Source organism: Elephantulus edwardii, unplaced genomic scaffold, assembly GCF_000299155.1.
Source record: "Elephantulus edwardii isolate Elephantulus edwardi_28Jun2011 unplaced genomic scaffold, EleEdw1.0 scaffold00115, whole genome shotgun sequence".
NCBI lineage: Eukaryota > Metazoa > Chordata > Mammalia > Macroscelidea > Macroscelididae > Elephantulus > Elephantulus edwardii.
The window spans coordinates 5468133-5478785 of NW_006399865.1; the positions used below are offsets into that span (position 1 = coordinate 5468133).

General features: G+C 48.4%; 1 protein-coding gene across 1 annotated transcript; it reads left to right on the forward strand.

Moving 5' to 3' along the window:
• The first annotated feature begins 6363 nt into the window (after positions 1-6363).
• Positions 6364-7235, forward strand: LOC102861071 (thymosin beta-4-like). The gene is made up of 2 exons (XM_006892373.1): positions 6364-6466; positions 6793-7235. Exons 1-2 carry the CDS (start codon positions 6367-6369, stop codon positions 6825-6827), a joined length of 135 nt encoding a protein of 44 aa, XP_006892435.1. The 5' UTR covers positions 6364-6366; the 3' UTR covers positions 6828-7235.
• The last annotated feature ends 3418 nt before the right edge of the window (positions 7236-10653 follow it).

The following is a 10653-nucleotide window of genomic DNA, read 5'->3' on the forward strand; positions in this document are numbered from 1 at the left end:
CACAATTTGTTGTGATCCACACAGTCACATGCTTTTATATAGTCAGTGAAACTCAGACATTCCTCTGGTACTCTCTGCTTTCAGCCAAGATCCATCTAACATTAGGTATGATATCCCTAGTGCCACAACGTCTTCTAAACCCTGACTGCACATCTGGCAGTTCTCTGCTGATGTGCTGCTTCAGTAGATTTTGGATCATTTTCAGCAGAATCCTCCTTGCATGCGATATTACTGATATTGTTAGATAATTTCCACATTCTGTCAGGTCACCTTTCTTTGGAATGCGAACAATATAGATCTCTTCCAGTCAATTGAACAGGTGGTTGTCCTTCAGATTTCTTGGCACAACTTGGTGAGCACATCCAGGTAGAGTCTGTTTGTTGAAATATGTCAGTTGGTATGCCATCAATCCCTGGAGCCTTGTTTGTTGCCAATTCTTTCAGAGCAGCTTGAATGTCTTCCTTCATCAACACAGGTTCTTGCTTATATGCTGTTTCATGAAATTCCTCTGTGTCTGCAATTCCTTTTGGTACGGTAATTGTACACTCTTTCCATGTTCTGTTGATGCTTCCTGGATCACTTAATATTCTGCCTATAGCATCCGTAAGTACTGCCACTTGAAGCTTGAATTTGTTCTTCAGTTCCTACAGCATCCTTAAGTACTGCCACTTGAGGCTTGAATTTGTTCTTCAGTTCCTTCAGCTAAAAAAATTCCAAGCAAGTTTAGCCCCTTTGATTGTCTTACTCCAACTCTTTGCACATTTCATAATAATACTTTGTCTTTCTGTGCTGCTCTTTAAAATCTTCTGTTCAGCTCTTTAATGTCTTGATTTCTTCCCTTTGCTTTGGCTTCTCAGCACTCTAGTGCAATATTCAGAGTCACTTCTGACATCCATCTTGGTCTTTTATTCCTCCTCTGTAATGATCCCCTGCATTCTTCCTTGATGATATTCTTGATATCCTCCCACAGCTCATCTGGTCTTCACTCATTTATGTACCACGTTTTGTTTGGGTCGGCTTTTCAATGGGATGCATTTCTGTAATTCTGAGAGTTCTCATCACTTTACCAAAGGCAGAGGCACACAAAGCATTCAGAAGCCTTGCGTCTCACTCCCCACCCCCCACCCCCCAGCCTCCTCCACACAACCTTGGGAGTGGGTGGGATATAGGGCTTTGCGTTTTTTGTTGTGTTGGGTTTTTTTTTTCCACTCTTTTTTGCTGAGGTAAAATTCACGTAACAGAAAGTGAGCCATTTGCAAGTGCGCAGCTGGGGTGGGGAGGGGACACACATGTTCCCAGTGTTGTGTGCAGCTCTCACCTCTAATTCCAGAACTATTTCAGCCCCCTCAAAAGGAAGTGCTGCACCTCGCCTGGTTCCCACTCTCCCCTCCCCAGCCCCTGGCGACCGCGAGTCTGCTTCCTGTCTCTATAGATTCACTTCTCCTGGACGTTGTGTGTGTGGACACAGACGGTGTGTGGCTTTTTGATGTGTGGGGCTTCTTTCACTTAGTGCAGTGAGTTCGAGATTCTTGGGCCTGGTAGCAGGCATCCGTAGCTGGTTCCTTTCTATGGCTGCAGAGAGCGCCCAAAATGGATGCGTAGCCTTTCATCTCTTGTCGCTTGTTGAGCTGGTTACACTGGACGCGGCTCCTGTGAGTACTGCAGCTGCGAACATGCCTTACAGGAATCTGTTTGAGTTCCTGTTTTCAAATCGCGTGGGTCTGTCTGTGTACCTAGGAGTACAATTTGCAGGCCTATGGTAATTTTTAAGATTCCCGAGTGGCATGGTTTGTGCTCAGCTGGCAACCTAAAGGTTAGTGGTACAAACTCACCCAGTGACCCTACAGAAGAAAAGGCCTGGTAATGTGCTTCCTTAAAGATGAAATTTTAAAACACAAAAAAGCCTGTGAGACAGTTCTACTGTGAGACAACACATGGGGTCCCAATGAGCTAGAATTGACTGGGAGGCAAAAGGCAATTCCATTGTAGAGCCTTTGAGTAGTACAAATGGTTAACAGCCACTAACTGAAAGGTTGGAGGTTCAAAGTTCACCCAGACAGACCTTCCAGGAGTAAAAAAAAAAAAAAAAAAAAAAAAAAAGAAAGAAATCAGTCCTTGAGAATCCCGTGAGGTGAGCTGAGGTCTAACATATATGGCACTTTGTACACAATTCTTTCGTCCCCTATAGCCTCCGGGTTGTGATTCTTAAATTGTAATTGGAATGACCATCTCAATAGTGTTTGCATGCAGCACATGCTGACTTAACTTGCTTCCTGGAGACAGCGGTGACCCCTGACCGCTGGGACCGTCATACAAGTGGACTCGGGAACCTGTAGAAGTTCCACTTGCAGAAGCAAGGTGGTGAGAGGCCCAGGCTGGGGTCAGGAGACACCATGGTTTTATCTTCCTCACACAGTAACTCACTGCACTGCACTGTGCCACAAATTATTGAGCGTCTCTGGGGGACAGAACAATCTGTCATCTCACACTGTTCGTAATGACTCCAGGTATGGACCTGGGCCTTAGCATAAAGAGGAGCTTTAAAGGCTGACAGTTCTAACTCTGATCAAGGTGTATTTGAAAAAGGCCTGGACATCTGCTTCAGATACCTCAGAGCCTTGGAAACTGGATTGAGCAGTGCTGGAGTCGCCACAGGTTAGGGCTGACTTTGCAGCTGCTAACGCCTAGCACAGCTACCCACTCCTTCAACAGGAGTGAGTGTCTCTAAGCCTCAGTTTCCCCACTGGTCAACTTCTTCTCAAGGAAAGGGGATAGGAAGGAAGGGTTAGCATCGACAACCAAAAAAAAAAAATCTTACTTTTTACTTGTAAAATGAACAATCTTATTTTACCAGAATCTCACAAAACAAATATAAAAACGTCTTCAATTCTTAGAGCAAGTGTAAGCACTAAAACGTTTTATTTCAGTTCTTCTCAACCTTTGACCTATTGTTTTGGAGGAACATTCTTCTCAGTCGGACAGCACTCTTCTGTCAATCTGCTGTACTGGGGTCATCTGGGTTGTCTGTGAAGCAGAACTTTGTGCCCTTGGGGGGGGTGTCAAATACCATAATGGCTGTCCATGGTGGACAGGGTTTGGTGGAGCTCCAAGTTGAAGACAGGTTTGGAAGCAGGAGTGGCATCCACTTCAGAAATGGCTTGCCTCTGGAAACTCTATGAACCTGGAGAAATGATGGTAGTTATAGAAAAGCTTCAGGCCTTTGGTTCATAGGGTCACTATGAGTCGTGCTCAACTCGACAGCAATCATCAACAACAACAATATAAGTAGTAGCAGCAGCAGTGGCAATAAGGACAGAGAACGTTTTCTAAGTGTCCTGTACGGTCCTAAGTGCTCAGTTCTCCCAGTAACCCACCAAGCTAGCAGCTGCAACAATCCCATTTAACAGATGAGAAAATGGAAACCAGAGAAAGATGAATGAAACTGACAAGGTGCCATGACTTCAAAATCGCTTTTAGGCCATTCCTTTCATCAGCCTCCCCTTCCCTAGTCATTCTCTCAGGATCACTTGTCCTGTTGGCAAATCAAAGCTGAACTCTGGTAGACTCATTTCTTGTCTTTTAAGTGGCCCCTCCTCCCCACTTCTATCAAGACCCTATACCCCAAGACAGGAAGGTTGGTTGTTATCAGACAAGAAAAATCCTGCAGCCGAGGGGAAATGCCTGATCCTACCGCTCTGTGGAGACATTGCTTCTTTAAGACCTTATCCTGTTCCAAGAAAGCCCTGGGGAAAACAGGCCACAAGGTGGTAGTGGCATTCTTTGTAATGCAGTGCCTGGATTAAAGGGAGGACAGCTGTGATTTTTGACAGCAGCTGAGTGCAGAGGAAATGCAATCCCTGGGCCTATAGACATGGGCTTGGCACAACGGAGAACGCAGCTGCCCACTGCAACCCACTCAGATCCCTCTGTGCGTGGAAGACTTGCAAGCGAGTCTGCAGAGGGCAGGGTGAGGGGACTCAGCCCCAGAGAGGTGAGATCTGGGCCGAAAAAAGGCCCAGGGTCCCCATTTGGAGAGCAGGATGGCAGCCACCCAACAGAGCGGTAGCTGGGGAGCCTGCCAGTCGCCTGTTTCTGTCCACCCCTCCATCTTCTTCCTCAGAAATGAGGAAGTCGGGAAGGTGCAGAAATGGGGAAGTCCGAGCTGCTGGCAGTGCCATTTCAGCTTGACTGTGACAGTTGGGTACTCCCCAGCGTGACAAAGACCCCTTACCCAGGCATGACTGGGGTGGTGGGGAGGCTTCTGATAGCATTTCCCCAGACACAGGAAGGGCAAGCCAGCACTGCTTTGCCCGCCTTCAAGTCGTCACCACTAGGCCTCTTTAGAACCGGCAGGTCTTACCTCCTGACCCCGGCTCATTTGCTACCACCGACCCTGGTATTTGTGACGAATTTTCAGTACAAGTGGGTCACTTGTACTCACAAAACCAGGTGCCATTTTGAAAACAGCTTCCCTCTGCGCTCACCTCCTCCGCAGCGCACAGATCCGCTGGAACTTACTTCCAAGTGCATTTCACAAACCTCCCAACACCCGGCTGGGGGCGAAAGTACCCGCGTGGCCACAGGGTTTGCTTTTGTAATTTTCTCTTAAGATTCGAGGGGATAATGGAATTGAACGGTCTTTGGATTCCAACAAGGACTTTGAGAATTGAGAAAAATTAAGAAGCAGGAAAGTGAGAGAATTTATTTCCTTATTGCCGGGCAGTAAGGATGCAGAGCTCCAGCTTGGCTCCCCCACCCCAAAGGGGTGTGTGTGTGCGCGTGTGTGTGTGTGTGTGTGTGTGTGTGTAAGGGGGGTGCTTTACAAACTGCAGATAAATTACCCTACACGTTGCAAATACTATCGTTGTGTGGTCTTGCTGTTCATAAAACTATAGTGACCCAATATCATGGATGTGACAGGGATGAAACTTTTTCTTTGTTAAAAAAAAAAACACAAACCACACTTCAGGAAGCATAGCTCCCACCCAAGTGTCAAGGAGAAGGGCCTCGAGGAAGACAAAGGCTTGGGGTGGGGCGGTGGCCTTCCTCCGCGGACCGCGGGCTGAGTCACTCGCCCCGGGGCCAGTGGGCTGGGCGAGGCCTTGCGGCCACCCGAGACTTGCCCGGGGGTTGTGGGCTTCAGACAATGATAGTGTCGCAGTAAAGGAATGCTGGTTCCCCAGGTCCCACCCAGGCCCGTGGTGCCCATCTACTGATCCCCAAGAGCAGGTCTCCAATGCCACTGGAAACGTCCCTTCCAATGAACCCCCAAGAGGGGGCCCTGCCTCAGGCAGTTTCATGGGGTGGGCTTTCGGTTGCTTGCTTTTCCGGCCTCCCGGCGGTTCGAGTGCACAGGGGGGGCCGCGGGCGCCAAAGGCGAGGCGCGAAAGCGTTAAACGGGCCGGCGGGTGACATCACCTCATTTGCATAGGAAAGCGGATATAAGGGGCGCGCCGAGCGCCCCGCCTGGCACTTGGCGGTCGCAGCGCAGCGCGGACGAACCTCATCCTTCTCTCACGCCTCTCCTCGGTGAGCCCCTGCCCGGAGGACCCCCCCCACACACCTGCCCCCTCGTCCCCTCACTTCCGCCCTCCTGACAGAAGCGGGGTGCAGCCGAGCCCCTCGGGGTAGTCGCGGGGGTGCTGGGCGATTTTTTGGGAAGCCCAGAGCGTTCTGCTCGGCGGGCCTTAAGGGAGAAGTCGCTTCTGCTCCTCCTTCGCCCCTCAAAGGCGCCCTCCCTGGCCGTAGGGGGCCGCGGAGTGAGCAGACCCGGAAAACCCCTTTGTTCCCGCTTCCCCAGCGCGGGGCTGCCTGCGGCCAGCAAACTCTGCGGCTGGGCGTGGGGCGCCACGGCTTTGTGTCGCAGGCCATTGTTGCGGGAGGAAGCGGCTGGGCGGTGGTCGGGGCGCCACGGCTTTGTGCACGAGGAGACAGCGCCGCGCCCTGGCCGCAGCCTCGGGGCACGCGAGCACGCAGAGCCGAGGGAGCCGCTTTGTGCGCCGTGCTGCGCGGCACCCGGAGCATTTTCCACTTCGGGGTGGGTTTTCCCCCTGAACTTGCCGGCTCTGTGCGCGCGCGCCGGGCGCCTTGCCCCTTCGAAAGCCTGCAGTGAACCGGCCGCCCTGGCCTCTGGCTGCGAGAGCTGCTCCCGCGGCCAAGTAAAACAGGGGTTACGAGTGTCTTTTCCCCTGACCCCCCTCTCCTAGAAAGAGGAAGCTCTTTGGTCCTCAATAAAATGGAAGGGGGAGGGGGGGTTCAGGCAAGAGGCCGGAGGTGGGGGGGGGCGCGAGTTTGGGCGGCCGAGAGACGAGGGGGGGTGGCTTACCCGCCCTCTTGGCTTTGTACCTGCAGCTTCAATCCGCAACCATGTCTGACAAACCCGATATGGCTGAGATTGAGAAATTCGATAAGTCGAAACTGAAGAAGACAGAGACGCAAGAGAAAAACCCACTGCCTTCAAAAGAAAGTAAGTCATCCCCCACCCCCTAAATCTTGGGTCCAACTGGGCGGGGGTTGGTGGGAGTGACTGGGAGAAGCATTCCTGGGGGAACCGATCGAGGGGAGGAGCCCAACGAAGCCTTAGGACTATTGATCTAATCCTGGAATAACTAATATATTGATAATACTCCTAAACTTAATGTGTTAAAGCCCACGTCTATTTCTAATAAGTGTTTTGTCTGCTTCAGACTTATCGAGTTTTTTCCTTCTGGGCAAGGCTATATATATATGGGTTGAACGCAGGAATGGTAACAAACGTCCATCTTTTTTTGTCTCCCTCTCTCCCGCTTACAGCGATCGAACAAGAGAAGCAAGCGGGCGAATCGTAATGAGGCTGCGCCCCCAATCTGCACTGTACATTCCACAAGCATTGCCTTCTTATTTTCCTTCTTTTAGCTGTTTAACTTTGTAAGATGCAAAGAGGCTGGATCAAGTTTAAATGACTGTGCTGCCCCCTTTCACATCCAAGAATCTAGAACTACTGACAACTGAAGGCGGCCCCTGCCGCTCCCATCAGCCTGCATGGCTGGCAGGGAAGGAAAAGACCTTGCATGTTGGTGAAAGAAGGAGCTGGGTGGGACGACAGTGAATAAAATGTAGGGTTAAAAGCAAAGGTTGTCCAAGGTGTCTTGCGGCATAAAATGCAGTTTAATCGGAGTGCCATTTTTTTTTTTGTTCAAATGATTTTAATTATTGGAATGCACAATTTTTTTAATATGCAAATAAAGTTTTAAAACCTGGCCCGTGTGACTGTCTGGTCTTTGTAAGGAACAAGTGGGTTCAACGGTGAAAGCCAGGTGGGCTCGCCTCTTGGAATAAATGACAAGTGGCTGGGAATCGTGGAAACTTCTAGAAATGGATTCCACACGGGTGGGTGTATTACCTTGCTCATGCTAGTGGGTCTGGAAGAACAAAAATGGGGCTGCTTAAATTCCAAACGCGACTCATACGGACGATCCTGGGCTTTTCTTACCTTGGAGATTTTAATGACCACAATTTTTATTTGATGTGATTAAAGAATCCTTAGTGGCCATTTTCACAGCGGACTATCTTACTTAAAATGTGGAGAACTTGATTCTTGAATCAATTCCCTTACATCAACACAAATAGGATTTAAGCAGGCAGATAAATGGGGGGTGGGGAATGGGGAATCTAGCAATTGCTTAAGAAAGAATTCGGGACCCCCGCCTAATTAGCAGGTCGTAATTTACATACAGTATTTCAATTTGCTCTCGGGAAATTTTGAGGGGCATTTAGTGTAAAATGGTTTTTAGAAAACACAGTGCTCATGACTCCAATCATTGGTTTGGCATAGAAAGGGTAACCAGGGCAATGCTGAAATTCCAGTTAGGGCTAGCCCTGACACAACACCGGTTGGAAACCATAGTGATTTCGAAGTTATATGAGCTGCATATTGTCAGTGGTCTTTATTTGTGCCAACATTACAGAGGAGGATGTTAAGGTGTAACTTGATTTTGTGAAAGTGAAATGTATTCGTAACACAGCCCCCAATGAGTTTCCATGTTCTGTGAGAAAGGGTGCAAGTTTTTTATATAAAAACATTTTTACTATGATGGTGGGCGGGGCAGAAAGCAATTGTGAAGGTCAGTTTGCTGTGAAGGTAATATTTGACAGTGCAAAGCTAAACTTGTTTCCTACCCCCCAAATTGATTGATGAAAATACCCACTTTGAAGGTCATGGACTAATAGGGTGGGGCAGAATGGTTGCTCTGCTTTAAACCGGTTCATTTCATTTCCTTTGCTCAACACTTATTTTGAGAAATGCACAGGAAACCATTTACCTGTGGCTTTGACAATCAAGTAGAACATCAGTTAGGAGCCTTTATCTGCCACAGAAGGGAGGAGGTCTACAGGCTGCTGAAGCTCTTCAACTGCTCAGTGGATCAAGCGGACTTCAATTAGCACCAAGGTCTTGGGAATCAAAGCAACACCTGCAAACTAGTCTCCAATGGCCAGCCTTTCTTGCCTTAGAGGAAGGGTGTGAACCAAAAGGAAAGTGCCTCGAAGCACGTGGTCAGCCATTCTCAGGGCAGGTTTTTGTTGAGAGTGAGTTTCAAAAGAGAAACTAGCCATGAGAAATGAACCCAGCCCCAATAATCTAAGTTGAAAATGAAAATGAGTGCTCAGGGAGGGGGTGGTGGTTCATGAGATCAAATGGTGGCTCTAAGATAAGACTTTTCTCTCCTGGGGGGGGACCGCGTGGATGAGTGGGTGGGATCTACTAACAGTTGGATTTGGTTTGGTTTGTGGGATGAATGGGATTCAGAGGCTTCTGCCCAAATCACACTCACTTTGCAAACTTAAGTCCTGCACATATGGGGGGGTTGGGGGGAGGACTCTGGTTTTTATTTGGTGTGGGAAGAGAATGCTTTTTTGCTTCCCAAGGGAGGATCTTTCCGGGAGGACTGGGGTATTTATGAATCAGTCTCGGAATTCTTTCTCCTGCCATTTTGAAGGCCATGGTCTTCTTTTCTTTTTTTTTAATTTATTTTAACAGATAAAAAGGGGATGTTAAGGCTTATGGTGAAACTGAGGGACTGCTCCAACGAAAGGTGACCCTAACCATGGAATCCTTGGCCCTCTTTTCTCTCCTAAGGATCCAATGCGCTATAGGCGCATATGTGACAGTTGAATGTCACACAGTCTGATCTGGGGTTTCTGCACAAAGGAAATGAAAGAGGCTGTGGAGGACATTTTGAGACGGAGCTGTGTTCACTTTTAAATCTCACCAATGTCTTACCAAGGCAGCCAGAACATTTCCCAAGTCTTCCAAGGAATGGAATTGGGTTTTGATTTTTTTTTTTCTTTTCTTCCAAGAGGATAGCACAGCTTTGAGCTTGCGTTCAAGGACTGAGGCAGGGATGACGGCTGTTTACAAAATCTTAACAAACGTTTGCACTTCCTCGAGACCAGGCCTCTGAAGAGGTCAGATTCTCCCCTATCCCTGGTGAGTTGCAAGTTGTCTCCTTTAGATGCAAGAAGGAGATCAGTTCAGGTCCCATAAGAGGCATCTCCCTCTTCCAGACCTAAGCACACATCGCTTGGTCTTCTTTCTAAACCTCCAGAGGTCAATGCCATGTTTACTACAGTGAACATTTAAGAAAAAACAGTACAGGCCAGAAATGAACACGAAAAGACCCTGAACATGTCTCAGTACAGGAACGCAAACTTAAGATTGTTAGCCTAACAACGAGGAAAGCCCTTGTGTTTGACATGCCCTGCTAGTCTTCTGGGCCTAGCAAGAGATCAAAAATAAACATCCTCCCCACCCCCACCTCAGACCTCCTCCTCCAGTTTTCTTTCTTTTTCCTTCTCATTTTCTGATTACGTTTTCAAGAACGTTGAAGTGTAAGAGAATGAAACACATCCATTTGGAGTTCAATGATATTTTATTTCCATGTAATGAGAAGGGCTGAAATTATACTTTTGAGGCACAAGAGTGTATCGAAGTGCACCTGGATGGGAATGTGTTTCATAGATCTGTTTTCGCTTTGCCAAGTTTTCCTCTTGGATGCTTGTGGAGTCTTCTCTCTGGCCACACAGTTGTGGTGGTAACCATACGTGTTCTTGGTAGCGGAGGCTCTCATGGGCATGGTCCATGCAGTCCATGGTTTCTGTTGGCACACTCCTGCCAGTGGCACACACTGTCTAGCAGATCAGGGCTTTGCCATGGCCATTTTTCACATCATTCCTAACCGCATTGTCATTGAGCGCTTCTCGCCTCCCTTTATTGATGGGGACTTCACTTAACAGGCATGTTGGGGGGATAGCTTTGAATGTGTTACACACCATGTTCAGCAGGAAATATGTTCAGAAGATCCGGTCATCTTCTTTTTGAAAACTCAACCATTGAAAGCCCTGTGATTTTTGTTAGGTGCCATTAAGCCAAGTGCAGCCCATAGTGACCCTATGAACAACAGATCTGAACCCTGCCCTAATCTGTGCCAGTGTTTTCACCTCTAAGATACTCAAGCCCTTTGCTGCAGTCATGGTATCATCCCACCTGGTTGAGGGTGGTCCTCCTCTCTTTTGCCGACCCTCACCTTTCCAAGGATGATGTCCCTCTCCCAGGAATAGCTTCTCCCAGCAACATACCGTAAGTATGTGAGGTGAAGCTTTATCATCTTTGCCTCC